The 14,350-nt window shown below is 38.5% G+C and overlaps 1 protein-coding gene across 2 annotated transcripts in view; it reads left to right on the top strand.

Moving 5' to 3' along the window:
* RAD9B (RAD9 checkpoint clamp component B) overlaps positions 1–14,350 on the top strand; it is a 33,759-nt gene that overhangs the window by 3,830 nt on the left and 15,579 nt on the right. For both annotated transcript variants that reach the window (XM_077875578.1, XM_077875577.1), the window contains exons 4-6: positions 911–1,025; positions 8,730–8,829; positions 11,880–11,986. In XM_077875578.1, coding sequence (XP_077731704.1) covers positions 911–1,025; positions 8,730–8,829; positions 11,880–11,986 — 322 coding nt within the window. The remainder of the gene's footprint in view (positions 1–910; positions 1,026–8,729; positions 8,830–11,879; positions 11,987–14,350) is intronic.

The following is a 14,350-nucleotide window of genomic DNA, read 5'->3' on the forward strand; positions in this document are numbered from 1 at the left end:
TATGTGTGTGTGTGTGTGTATAATATGTGTATTTATATGTAGTGGAATACTACTTAGCCATCAAAAATGAAATCTTATCATTTGCAATGATGAGGTTGGAACTAGAAGATATGCTAAATGAAATAAGCCAATCAGAGAAAGACAATGATATGGTTTCATATGTGGAATTTTTTAAAAAAGATTTTATTTATTTAATTCATGACAGACACAGAGAGAGAGAGAGAGGCAGAGACACAGGCAGAGGGAGAAGCAGGCTCCATGCAGGAAGCCCAGTGCGGGACTCGATCCGGGGACTCTAGGATCATGCCCTGGGCTGAAGGCAGGCACCAAACCGCTGAGCCACCCAGGGATCCCTCATATGTGGGATTTAAGAAACAAAACACAAGATCACAGAGGAAGGGATGGAAAAATAAAATAAGACAAAACCAGAGAGGGAGACAAACCATGAGACTCTTAACTATAGGAAACAAACTGACGGTTGCTGGAGGGGAAGTGGGCAGAGGGACGGGGTAACTGGGTGATGGGCATTAAGGAGGGCACTTAATGTAATGAGCATTAGGTGTAATATGCAACTGATGAATCACTATACCTCGGTAACTAATAATACTCTGTATGTTAATTTAATTTTTAAAATGAATTGACTTGAATTTAAATTGAAAAAAGAGGAAAAAAGTGTTAAAAGAAGGGGAAAATACCTTCTTAATCCAGAAAAAGATATTGGTTATTTTATTTTTAAGGTTGAATTACACAGTCACATAGTTCAAAACTGGAATAAAAATTTAAAAATATATAAAAAGGTATGCAGGACAAATCTATTCACTTAGGAGCATACATTATCTTGTTAGTTCATTTAAACTCATCGAGCAACCATATTAAATGTGTGCTGTTCTATTATGTATTTGTGTTATAGTCAATTCTGCCTATCTTTAGATGTCCAAATTCTCTTGAAAGAACTGTAGAGAAGTGTAAAATATTCACCAGATCCGATAAGTGCAAAGTCGTCATTCAGTTCTTCTGCAGACATGGTAGGTGTAATTAAAACTAGTTTTATGTATTGTGTGTTTTTTATTAATAATTTTTATGTTTAGAATATTCAAATTGCATGTTAATACTTCTCATTGCATTACTGCTTAGAATTTGTGTGGTTTTGTGGTAGGGACGTTGTAAGTACTTGAAAAGTATTCTCTTACTTGTCTCTGTATAAGTATCATGAAATGATTGATATTCATTTTTTTCCCAACTTGTCAGTTGGGAAAGCTTTGCCTGCATACAAACCAATTTTTTTTTAAATGTCCAGTTGAATTCAAACAATAGGTGGTCTAAAATTAACTGGCTGCTTGATGATATTCTGTAAAAGCGCCTTGGTAACAGTGTTCTTTGGTGAGAACAGAAAGGAATAATGCCAGCCTGTATTGAAAGTCCTCTAGGAGGCAGATGGTATTGTATCTGAGATTGAAAGAAGCATGATCACTGACTCAAGGTCACAAAACTAGTAAGTCGCAGAGCCTGGCTTTGAGTTGAACCCCATAGTAGTAGGAGCCAAAACCTTTATACATTCTCTCTGTCACACCAAACTGTAAAACAGATTTCCTGCTTAACAGTCTTGCATGGTAGATATTTGAGTGTTGTATTCACAGGACATTTACATGCTGAAGTATGGATAGCACATTGTTTAAGAGCATGGACTTTGGAGGCCACAAGGTCTGGGGTGAAATCCTGCTCTGCCCTTTTCTTGCTGATACTTTGAGGAAATGATTTTACATCTGTGTGCCCCATTTTCCCCAAATATAACATGGGGGATCATGTTAGTCCCAGTGTTCTTGGGTTTTTGTGAAGATCTAGTGAGTTATAGGAAGTTACAGTTCTACAGTACTTAAAAGAATGCCTCGCATATTGTCTAAGTGTTAGCTGTAGTTATAATTTTTATGATTGCTACTATTTTATTTGAAGTTAGCACGTAGAATTGAATGCTTTCAGAAAGCTCGTGCTTGTGATATTAGTCTAAATCTTTCTTTGTAGTGGAATGGTCTTCTGGAAGGTTGTCATAGTGTTACAATGATTTCATATCTCTTAGTTTGCCTGACATTTATCTTAATATTTTAAGTTCATATTCAAATTATATTCTTTAATTTTTTTCCCTGCAAAATATCAATGATTTAAGGTGGTTTTCCCCCTTCTTTGAATTTTAGTTCACATAATAGCAGAATCACTTAAAGAGCATCGTTAAAAGCACAGCCTGCTTTGACATCACAGACTTGTGTGTGCATTCTTCTATACTTCTTATTAGCTTTGTGAAAGTACATAAGCTTTGTCAGCACAAATTGAACAAACTTTTTAGAATCTCAGAAAGTAAGAAAGAGAATTTTATTCCAGCCCACGTTAGGACTACTGCCCAGGAAAACACACTTTTCACAGGGAAGAAAGTGGCTCCAGAGAATGGACAGTTTTTATAGGGTTATATACATTTTTTACATCTTGTAAAAGCTAAAAAAGATTATAGATTAGCATGTAGGCGGGAAGCATGAGTTTCATCCTAAAGGAATTCAGGGAGCAGGAGCTTTGATTGATGCCTCAAGGACAAAATGGTTTTCCTTCAGGCTGCTCATTCACAAAGCAGATGTACAATGCATGCGTGGCAGGCCATAAATCAGGCTTTTGGTTTGAACAAAGTTTACATATAGTTGTGCTAACTTAGAAATCTAAGGTGCCCCCCCCCCCCCCCGTATATTAGGCTTTTACAGAGTTTTTCTGTCATCAGTTCTCTGAACTTTTTTTCTTTTTTTTTTTTTTTTCTTTCTGTAAATGGGGATAATTTTACCTACCCTCATGTTCCCGGGTTTTTGTGAATGTGAAATGAGATCACAAGTGTGAAGCGTAGAGCCTGGTGTCTGACACAGAGGGAGTACTACAGGGTCAATGATTGCTGTTATTACAATTACCCTCATCCCTTATTTCCAGCTAGATTTTGAACAACCAACTTTTCAGTTTCTTAAGGCTCTCTCAAATAGTTTGATTTAGAGTAATGTCTATTACATATTTGTGATTGATTGATTTTTTAATAGCTTTTGTAGGAAAGCTGTAGGAGTGAGGATGCTTTCAGTAGCAAGTAACAGGAAAACACACACACACACACACACAGAAATCCCAACTCAAATTGACTTTAATAATAAGGAGGGATATTGGTTCATGTAAACAAAAAGATCAAAATTAGGCCACAGATGTGGTTCAGTCTAGGCTGCAGCAGCTACTGCTTCTTTTCCTTCTTCAAATTCATTCAGCTCTACTTTTCTCCATGTGATTTATCCTAAGGCCAGCTTCTCTTTTAAACTTCCAATGATACGGTGGCCTGTAGTAGCAGCCAGGGCTACATGTTTCCTCTTTCATGTCCATTGAAAAAAGAGCTTGACTTTGCTTCAACTGGACCAACCTAAATTAATCTTAGTGGCCAGGGCATTCGAGTCTCAAAGTGCCATATGTCATCCAAATTTAATTGCGGGGGGCATAAGATTACACCAATTGGTTTACACCAACGGGGGCCCATCAGTGATACTGGAAGTAGTCAGTCCCCATGTGAACCTTATGGCTGCGACGAAATGGGGAAGGGCCGGCTCAGGAAGGAAGGAGACTGTAGGACATGGATGCTGCTGTGTAATTGGGGTATAGTTTCTAAAACTGTATGCACACAGCAAATGATGCCTGCGATTTTATATCTATCATCTAGTGGAGAAACATTGTTCAGGGACGCCTAGGTGGCTCAGTGGTTGAGCATCTGCCTTTGGCTCAGGGTGTGATCCCGGTCCCAGGGTCGAGTCCCACATCGGGCTCCCTGTGAGGAGCTTGCCTCTCCCTCTGTCTATGTCTCTGTGTCTCTCATGAATAAAAAAACAAAAACAAAAACAAACATTGTTCAAATTTAGTTGAGAAAAATCACCTGGGCAAGAGATAGCCCATAAGCTGTTAGAAATACATGTTTGGGGATCCCTGGGTGGCGCAGCGGTTTGGCGCCTGCCTTTGGCCCAGGGCGCGATCCTGGAGACCCGGGATCGAATCCCACGTCGGGCTCCCGGTGCATGGAGCCTGCTTCTCCCTCTGCCTATGTCTCTGCCTCTCTCTCTCTCTCTGTGTGACTATCATAAATAAATAAAAATTAAAAAAAAAAAAAAGAAATACATGTTTGGGGGATGCCTGGGTGGCTCAGTAGTTGAGCATCTGCCTTTGGCTCAGGGCGTGATCCCAGGATCCTGGGATTGAGTCCCACATGGGGCTCCTCTCACATGAACCTGCATCTCCCTCTGCCTATGTCTCTGCCTCTCTTTCTGTGTCTCTCATGATTAAATAAACAAAACCTTTAAAAAAAAAAGAAATACATGTTTGGGGTTGGGAAAGAAATTAAGGACAGTAATGTAAATTTGGCTCTCTTCACTGATAGAAAACAATAGAAAAAACATGAGCTACTAAAAAGACTAATTTCTCTAAATCTTTTTTTTTAATTTTTTTTTAATTTCTCTAAATCTAACCATGAAAAGTTTCCAGAACAGTGATGTCTTGAATTACTTAGCATCTGCTAATAGAAAACAAGGATTTTGTATCATCGAGAACCAAGATTTATCTGAAATATTTATCTTATTAATAATCCCACCAATTCTCCATACTTTTTTGGCACTGACCCTAGAGTTGCTAAAAATGAGTCTGTGAGTTCCTGAAGAACACTCTCTGATATATACCACATGCTACTGTGTTCTGTCCTGGCTCAAACAGACCAGATTCCAGCAGAGAGGGGCTTCCATAAGAAGAGTGCACTGGGATACCGAGTGAAAATAAAACTTTTTTTTTTAATTTTAAAAAGATTTTATTTATTATTCATGACAGAGAGAGAGAGAGAGAGAGAGAGGCAGAGACAGGCAGAGGGAGAAGCAGGAGCCCGACATGAGACTTGATCCTGGGTCTCCAGGATCAGGCCGTGGGCTGAAGGCGGCGCTAAACTGCTGAGCCACCTGGGCTGCCCTGAAAATAAAACTTTGATTCATATGCGTGTATTAATAAAGTGATGTTAAGAGGGCTGGGCTTCCACTTCAGGGTTTCAAGTTTTTTTTTTGTCAAAGGGCATTCTACAGATGTGCTAATGACTTTAAACTTGCTTGACAGTGAATTTATAGGGATTGGGGTACATTTGAATAACTTATAAGACTTTTGAAGTATGACTAGTTTCTGAAATTGTGAACTCTGCAAATGTAATATCTCCAAAATAATGGTTGTTCCTTAGCTGTACCCCTTCAGGTTTGAAAGAGTTCTCTGGACCTACTGAAGGAAGTTCCAAATTGAGCTTATGAAGTGGCAAGTAGAATTCTCTCCTAGTGTCAAAAATCCCATGGCCAGGAGCAGATGGTATGAGACACTACTACTCAGAATGATGCATGGACTGGCTTCTGGGCCGCAAACTATTGTCACCGGTCTGTGAGAAGTTAGGAGCTTATGCCAGAATTTAAGCCAAACATGTGACTAAGCATTTGCTTTAGTTCAGCTGTTGTTGTTTTTATCTTTTTTTTTTTTTTTTTAAAAAAAAAAAAGAAAGAAAAAGAAAGAAAGAAGGCTCCACTCCCAGCCTGGAACCCAGTGTGGGGCTTGAACTCACAATCCTGAGATTAAGACCTGAGCTGAGATCAAGTCAGATGCTTAACACTAAGCCATAAGCACCCCAGTTGTTGTTTTTAATAGTAAGATTTTCTTAATGAAAGAAGTCCGTTATAAATCAAAACTCCTTATCTCGGTAGAGTCCAGTACTTTGTGTAACACAAAATAAAGTTAATAGATTAACCCAGGGAGAAAACAGGACTTCTAAGTGTTGATCCCATTTGCATCCTATCAAGGAAAATTGTTGTTAAATGAGAAGACTAGAAAAACCAGTGAAGAGGTACATCATGCCAAGTTGCTTAAAAAAGGGTAGAATTGGGGCAGTCCCAGTGGCTCAGTGGTTTAGTGCTGCCTTCAGTCCAGGGCATGGTCCTGGAGACCGGGGATCGAGTCCCACATCGGGCTCCCTGCATGGAGCCTGCTTCTCCCTCTGCCTGTGTCTCTGCCTCTCTCTTTCGCTCTCTCTCTCTGTCTCACATGAATAAATAAAATCTTAAAAAAAAAAAAAAAAGGTAGAGTTGTGGGGCACCTGGGTTGCTCAGTTGGTTTAGTGTCTGATTCTTGATCTCAGCTCGGATCTTATTCTCAGTGTCGTGAGTTCAAGCCCAGTATAGAACCTACTTAAAAATAAAGTCGTACAGTGGATGTTGTTTGGGCCAGAAATTCAAAGGAGAGAAAGGTGAAGAGGAAAGGTTTTGTGGCTAGTGGCACCACATACTGGGTGAGTTTCCAGTAGATGGAAATGGGAAGGCATTCTATGGGAAGGAAGCCCTGTGAGCAAGGGTTTGGATTAAAAGTGTTTAGCACTTGTCAGTTGTAAAGGGAAAAGGAGAAGGAAGCAAGTAGCAAGAAAAGGAGCCTCAGGAATGAAAAAGAAATTAGGTATTTCTCTGCTTATTCATCTTTGGCAATGCCAGTATTCACTTGAGTGAAATATTTAGATGTCTGTTCTAGAGGTATGATCCTTGCTAAGGCTGTTTCTGGTAACAGTAGTGCCCTCTTTGGAGGGTATGAGGGTGCGGGGTGACTTACTTTTTCACTATCCTTTGGTAGATCATAAGCATCTAATACCTGTTACTCCAAAAGTAACTTGAAAATTGTTTTTAGAATAGGCAACTTATGCCAACTATTGAACTTTGTGTCTTGCCAAAATAGAAATCACAATAATCCCTTGCAATGCCATGCTCTTTGTAGTACATCTAAAATTTATGGATGAATGCAAAGATGAAATAGGTTGGATATGTCACTCTAGTGCTCAAATTCTCTCAACTCCACTCCCTGCCCTAAACCCTCTCAATTTACCGAGGCTTAAAGCCAGAGATCTTATAATGGCCAAAAAGGTCTTACATGGGTTGGAAGATCTCTGCCTAGCAAGCTTCTTTTCCAGATGGCATGTTGCTTGCTCTTTCACCTCTTTGAAGTCTTTACTCAGATGCATTGTTTCCATGACATCTTCCTTGACCTCCCTATTTAAAACTACTGTCTACTGTGACTGGCATTCCCTAGTGCCCTTTCTGCTTTGCTTTTTTCCTGTGGCCCTTATCACTATGTTTCCTAGCAATTATTTTACTTATTTATTTTCTTATTGTCTGTCTCCCCTCCCTAGAAGGTAAGCTCTGTGAGGATAGAAATTTTTGTTCAACTTGTGCTTTGCTAATCCCCATCTCCTAAAATGGTTCCTGTGTAGTAGACTCCAAAAAAAGTGTTCACAAATTATTTACTGCTTCCCACCCTTCAAAAGCTGAAGTCTGTTTCCCCAACTGGAATCTTGGCTGGCCTTGGGCTTGCTTTATCAATTAAATAGAAGTGATATTGTGTGAGTTCCAAGCCTAGGCCTTAAGAAGCCTGGCAACCCTGGTAAGGCAGGAATCTTTCCTTCATCATGAGAACAAGTGCTGCACAGTCGACTTCTGCAAGATTAAGTCCATGTGGCGGGTGGCCTCAGCCATTCCAGCAGCGTCAGCCATGCCAGTTGTCCCACAGAGGCCCTACACATGGAAGTGTGGCCATCCAAGATGTTGGGCCACAGCTAAGCCAGCTTAAAGTAGAACAACTCAGCTGAATTGTGAACAATAGCAAGTGTTTGCTATTTGGGGCCACTTAGTTTGGAGTGGTTTCTTTTCCAGCAAAAGCTAACTAATGCAGCTTTGTGAGTAGTTGGTGATCAGTAAATCCTTATGAAATTAATAAATGTTGCTGTTATTTTGTATCAGAAAAATATCCAGGGGCACCTGGGTGACTCAGCTGGTTGGGCATCCGACTCTTGATTTTGGCTTAGGTCATGATTTTAGGGTCGTGGAATTGAACCCTGTGTCAGGCTCGTTAAGTCTGCTTGGGATTCTCTCTCTCTCCCTCTGCCCCATCAAATTAAAAAAATCCAAGTTAGTTGAGAAATGTTTCTAGTGGGCCCTTTGATTCTTACAACATTATAATGCTGTAGGAAGCTACAGCCCACTTGGATTTTATTATATGGGCTCTGTATTCAAACTTAGATAGAAATTCTACCTATACTTGTTCAAGTAGCATTGCTTTGAAAAGTCAGCCTCACCGAGCTGCAGTTTCCTCTTTTAAGTGCCTACCCCATAGGGATATAGTGAAGATCATAGGTAATGTATGTAAAATGCATACTACAGTTCCTGGCACATAGGGCTGTAGACATAATGACTACACAGTAGAAGTGATTTTCTCCTCCTCTCAGAGAAAAAGAATTTACAGACCAGATGTCCGTGTCTGACTTCCAAAAGTCTCTGCAATACAGAAATATCAGACCTGGATAAGGAGTACTAAAAGAGAATGATAGATGTATGAACTATAGTGGGCAATCACTATTTTACACAGAATTTAAGAAGTCACCTGTATTTCGAAAGAACTTGGGAGCTCTACTGCCTGAGTGTCCGAGGATATGGCGTGTTGTGTGCTGTCCACTAGAGAGCGATAAACACATTCTATAAAGGAGTAGTGCTTCAAGCTACATGCACCTGGCCAGATAGTAAATGTTCCTTTCATTTTATTATTTTAACTTGGCTGTGAAACTTAGACTTTTTAAATAGTTTATGTTGCACTTAAAATTATTAACAGATTGCTTTGTTCTTTTTAAGGTATTAGAAGAACTCACAATGTGTGTTTTCAGGAAAGTCAGCCCTTGCAAGTTATTTTTGAAAAGAATATGTGTTCTAATACACTAGTCATTCAGCCAAGGTAATGAGTTCTCTGGTATTTATTTTTCTTTTTCTGAATATAATATGGGCACAGAATAAAGAATTAATGCCTTTAATTAAACTTTGAAATCAGTTATATTTTTTTAAAAAGCAAACATTTGACTTGGAGAAATCCCCTCACAAAGTCAAGAGGAAACCGTAAGAAAGATAATAGTAGATAATATAATTGCTAAATGGGGACACCTGGGTGGCTCAGTGGTTGAGCGTCTGCCTTTGGCTCAGGGCGTGATTCTGGGGTCCTGGGATTGAGTCCCGGGATCGAGTCCCACATCGGGCTTCCTGCATGGAGCCTCCTTTTCCCTCTGCTTGTGTCTCTGCCTCTCTCTCTGCCTCTCTCATGAATAAGTAAATAAAATCATATATAATGATATATATATATAATTGCTTAATGGTAGCAATAATAATTTAATGGCAAGAAAGTTCTAAAAATATCCCATTAGTGGCTTTTTACATCCAGAGGTACCAAGAGAAAAGTATTTTAACTAATGATACTTTGCATTTATATATTGCCTTCTGTCTGAGTCTTAAAACACACAACATGAGGAAACTTTAACATTTTTTATGTAAACCAACTTTATCCCAAGTTGGCATTTTTTCTTTAGAGGAGTTAGGTGCATTTGTCAGTGTAAGTGCACTCATTTTTTTAGTTAAGCTGTAGCATTAAACATTAATTACTTTGCGAACCAAAAAATATTTTATCCTTATTGTTTTTTTAATTACACAAGCAATACGTGCCCCTTATAATACATCTCGAGTTTATAGAGGAGTGCAAGCATAAAAAATGAAAGGACTTTCCCCTCTACCTGTCCCTTTTATCCCACTTGGCAGAGGTGACATCAATCAACAGTTTGGTGTATATTCTTGTAGATTACCTTCTCTGTATAGATAATATCTTTGTAACTCACCCTCTCCCTACAGCTATGGATATTCTTTTTTCTTTCTTCCTTCCTTCCCCTCTCAAATTTATATTACATACTAGACACATACTTATAATTTTTTTCAAAAAAAATCCTACTATTATTGTTTGGGAACTTGCTTTTTTAAGTTTCTGTGTCAGTTCACTTAAATCAATTTTATTGTTATTAATATTTGCATAGTTTTTCACTGTAATGACTGAACCATAATTTAGTTACTCATTATCCTAGTACTGAAAAAAGTAGGTTGTTTCCAGCTTTTTTGCCATCCAGAGAAAGTATATTGGTTGCCTATTTCTGTGGAACAAAACTTCCCCAAACTCAGAGCTTTCAGAAACCAGACATTTATTATTTCATAGTTATAAGTGAGGATTAATTGGGTGCATCTGGTTCAAGGTGTTTCATGGAGTTGGAGTCAAGCTGGCAGCCAGGGCTGCAGTCTCATCTGAAGGCTGGGCCTGGGGGGATTCACCGACATGACTATGGGGAGGCCTCAGAAGAGGCAGCTCACTCGTCTGGTTGCTGGTAGGCCTCAGTTTCTCACCACACTCTCTGAGGCCTCTCTGTGGACAATATGATTGTCCTCACAACATGGCCACTGGTAATCAGAGAGAGAGATTGGTGATTGAGGTAACTGATGGAGAGAGAGAATTCACAAATGGAAGCCAAAGTCTTCTTGTAACCTAATCTCAGAACTGACGTTTCATCACTTCTGCCATTTTGTTTGTTAGAAGTGATTCTGTAAATTAAGCCCATAGTCAGGGGCAGGGGATTATATGATGGCATGAATACCAGGAAGTGGGGATCACTGGGGGCCATCTTATCTAGGCAGTTTAGCACAGAGTCCTAGAAATGAAAAAGCTGGGCCAAAGGCTTACCAAGTTTTAGATCTGCAAACATACTGATTACCAAATTGCTGTCTGAAACATTATGCCAATTTACATTCCCACCAGAAGTGTAGGGGAATCCTTTCAAGTAACAGATATGGTCAATCTTTAAAATTTTTGCCAACCTGATAGGTAGAAAATTGTATTATTAGATGTTCTTTTTTGTTGCATTGATTGCTTGGAAGTTTGAACATCTTTTCATATATTTATTGGCAATTGTATTTTTCTTTTTGAATTGCACATTTATATTATCTTCTTTTTTTTTTTTTTTTTTGGTGTCAGGTTATTTGATATCTGGTAAAACACTTCCCCCATAACACTGTAAAAGTTCCTAGATGAATTTGGTAGGTGTTCCTCATATTTTGGCATCAAGAAACACTGCTAAGCTAATGTCTAGCATTGGGTTAACATCAACATTACATAAATTCTAAGAATCTCATTTTTATTTGACAACAACCTTAATTTCATAAGTAGCCCAGATTTTGTGGTGTAATAATAAAAAGTAACCTAATTAAAAATGGACAAAGGATTTGAATGGATATTTTGCCAAAGAAGATATATCAATGGTTGAAAAGCACATGAGAAGGTGCTCAATATCATTAATAGGGAAATACAAATTGAAAACCTTTTAATCTGTGAATAGTACAATATGTGAATCCTGTAACAAAAAAGCTGTTTTTAAAAAGGGAGCTCAGGATAAAAGGGCATTTGGGATGTCAAGACAGCCTTGAAAGTAATAGGTAATAATCTAGGACACATAACAAAGGGAAAGGGAATATAATAAGCAGCAGGCTGCTTGTAAACTTCTACCCCTCACCTGGATCTCCATCACAGTTCTACCCAGTTCTATCTGAACAGCTGTATTTTCTAGTACCTCCCTTAGGATTATGATTGCAGGACATTAAAAATATATGTTGGGTGTATAAAACCATAGAATTAAAGACATTTCTTCCAGTGTCTGGTTTATTCTACAGCTTTCACATGTCTTACTAAGAATATATTTTACTATTCTCTTGGCCTTCAGATGAATTTTAAAATATACTAAAAATATCGTAGCTCATGTAGAAAAAAGATAGGTTTTTTTTTTTTTTGGAGGGGGGGTAAGTTTAAAAATATCTAGGCTGACTAACCTGTTTATTTCCAGAGTAAAGATTGGAGTCCCACTTAATAAGATTCTTTCTTTCTTCTTGTTTTTCAAATAACGTAATGCTTTTCATTACATTTCATAGAGTGCTTGCTGAGGCACTTGTTCTTTTTACATCAAGTCAAGAAGAAGTTACTCTTGCTGTTACCCCACTCAGTGTTTGCCTTAAGAGTTCCAGTGATGAACCAATGGGTAAGGACTCCATCTGTTGTGGCGCTTATATGGAATGTCACTTCCTGGCTTTCTTGATTACTGGCCATACAGTAAACATTGGTGGCATAACATTTGTTCTTGTCTAAAAAGCAGTAAGTTGTAGAAAGATCATTAAAACTTTTTAAGAGATCCAGGAAATTGAACACAATCAATAATTAAAATATTTGGCTTTGAAATTCAGGTTGTTTTAAAATTAGAATGGTTACTGAGAAAAGTGTATTTTCAGTTAAGATTTTTAAGTACTGGTTTTCATCTTTTAAAAAAAAGTTTATTTAATTTTTAGTAATCTTTATATCAACATGGAGCTCGAACTCATGACCCCAGGATCAAGAGTTGCATACTCTTCCAACTGAGCCAGCCATGCATCCCTGTTTTTCATCTTTTATCACCTTTTATGTTTAGCATAAAGAAAAATAAAGAGGTCAGCAATCCAATTGAGACTATCTTTAATCACATATGAAAAAGTAGCTTTGAATTAAAGATGTAAGATATTCCAGATGGCACATACACACAACAGAAAATGTAAATACTTCTTAAGTCAGCTCTTCCAAGACTTATCTAGAATGAATGGAGAGACTAAAGCATGATTAAATCAGGAGTTTTGCTATCAAGAAAATTGACTAGGATCTTTTGGGCACAAGCTGTTTGAGACTCTTTCACCTTGCTTGGGTAATTGTGTGTGTGTGTGTGTGTGTGTGTGTGTGTGACAGCAGTAAAGAAGAGGGTAGGGAACGATATTATTCTAAATTGAAAAACCAGCAGAAGTAGGGTTGAAATTGAATCAGATGACTTTCATGGTGTGCCATGTTCTTTTTCTTTTTTTTTTTTCAAAAAAGATTTATTTATTTTGAAAGAGAGAGTGAATGGGGCAGGAGTGAAGGGCAGAGGGAAAGAGAGAATTTGAAGCAGACTCCCCGGTGAGGGAGAAGCCTAGTGCAGGGCTCATTGCCTGGACCCCGAGATCATGACCTGAGCTGAAATCAAGAGTCAGCAGCTCAACTCACTGAGCCATCCATCCAGGTGCCCCTCCACATTCTTTTTCTAAATGGTTTCCATTTATGAATTCATGTGATCTTTGTAACAACTCTGTGATGTAGGTACTATTATTATGCACATTTTCTACAGAGAAACTCAGTGACTTGCCTAGTATCACACAGTTAGTAAGTATGGATTATCTGAACATAGGCTCCAAGGCACAGGCTCATTAGCACTGTGCTATTATTACTTCTTTCTAGTCTTATGTAACATTGTTTTTGATAATTTAGAAGTTCATGATCTGGAAAATATATGCTTGGCTAGTAAAAGGGTCTGTTTTATATTTCATAATGTAATCTCTGAATAAAGATGGCCATTTAGCAACCAGGAGACACTGTCCCTTGTGAGCAGCTTTCTAATGAGTAGTTATAGTTATGGGTGACTGGGGACCCAGTTGTTTATTTTTGAACTTACTCTATGCTAGTACACTGGAAGTGACATGAGCCTTCTTGTTTGATAGGAATATGTTTTTAGGATAATATTTGGTCCCGTTAAAATATATATGCGAATTATTTTTTGTTCTTAAATTTACATTAATTTGTGTTCATTGAAGAAAATAAAAAACACAAAATAAGCACTAATAAAAAAAAAGTCATCTGACATCCCGCTATCCAGAGATAAGCACTTTTAATAGTTTGGACATCTTCTATACTTCCGATCTAATATCAGAATATTGGTTGAGTAAAGGTAATGAAATACTATGAAGTTACTAAAAGTAATCCAATTTAAAAATGGGCAGATTGGGACACATGGGTGGCTCAGTCATTTAAGCATCTGACTCTTGATTTCAGCTCAGGTTGTGATCTCAGGGTTGTGGGTTCAAGCCCGTATCGGGCCCTGTACCCAGTGTGGAGTCTGCTTGAGATTCTCTCTCCCTCTGTTCCTGCCTCCTGCTCTCTTTCTCTCTCTCAAATTTTTTTTTAAAGGGGCAGAGTACCTGAATACTTTTTTTCCCCAAAGAGTACATACAGATGGCCACAGACAGATGAAAAGATGTTCAACAGCACTCATCATCAGGGAAATGCAAATCAAAACCACAATGAGGATGTAAGGGGGATGTGGCTGAGACATCTGTCACTCCATTGATCGCCAGGATTGATTCAGCTGATCTGGCTGCTAGGCAGATGTCCCCTTCCTTCCTCACGGCTCCATATGTGTCCGTCCTGAAACTGCAAGCTCAGAGGCCTTCTTGGTAAAGGAGGACCATTCTTTGGTCAAGAGTATACAAATAGCTATGCTCCTCTGCTGGAGCCTTCAAACAAGCTTTCAAAGTCCATTTGCAGAACATAGGGCAGTCAAGCTTTCAAG

The sequence above is a fragment of the Canis aureus genome, chromosome 27 (genome assembly GCF_053574225.1).
Source record: "Canis aureus isolate CA01 chromosome 27, VMU_Caureus_v.1.0, whole genome shotgun sequence".
NCBI lineage: Eukaryota > Metazoa > Chordata > Mammalia > Carnivora > Canidae > Canis > Canis aureus.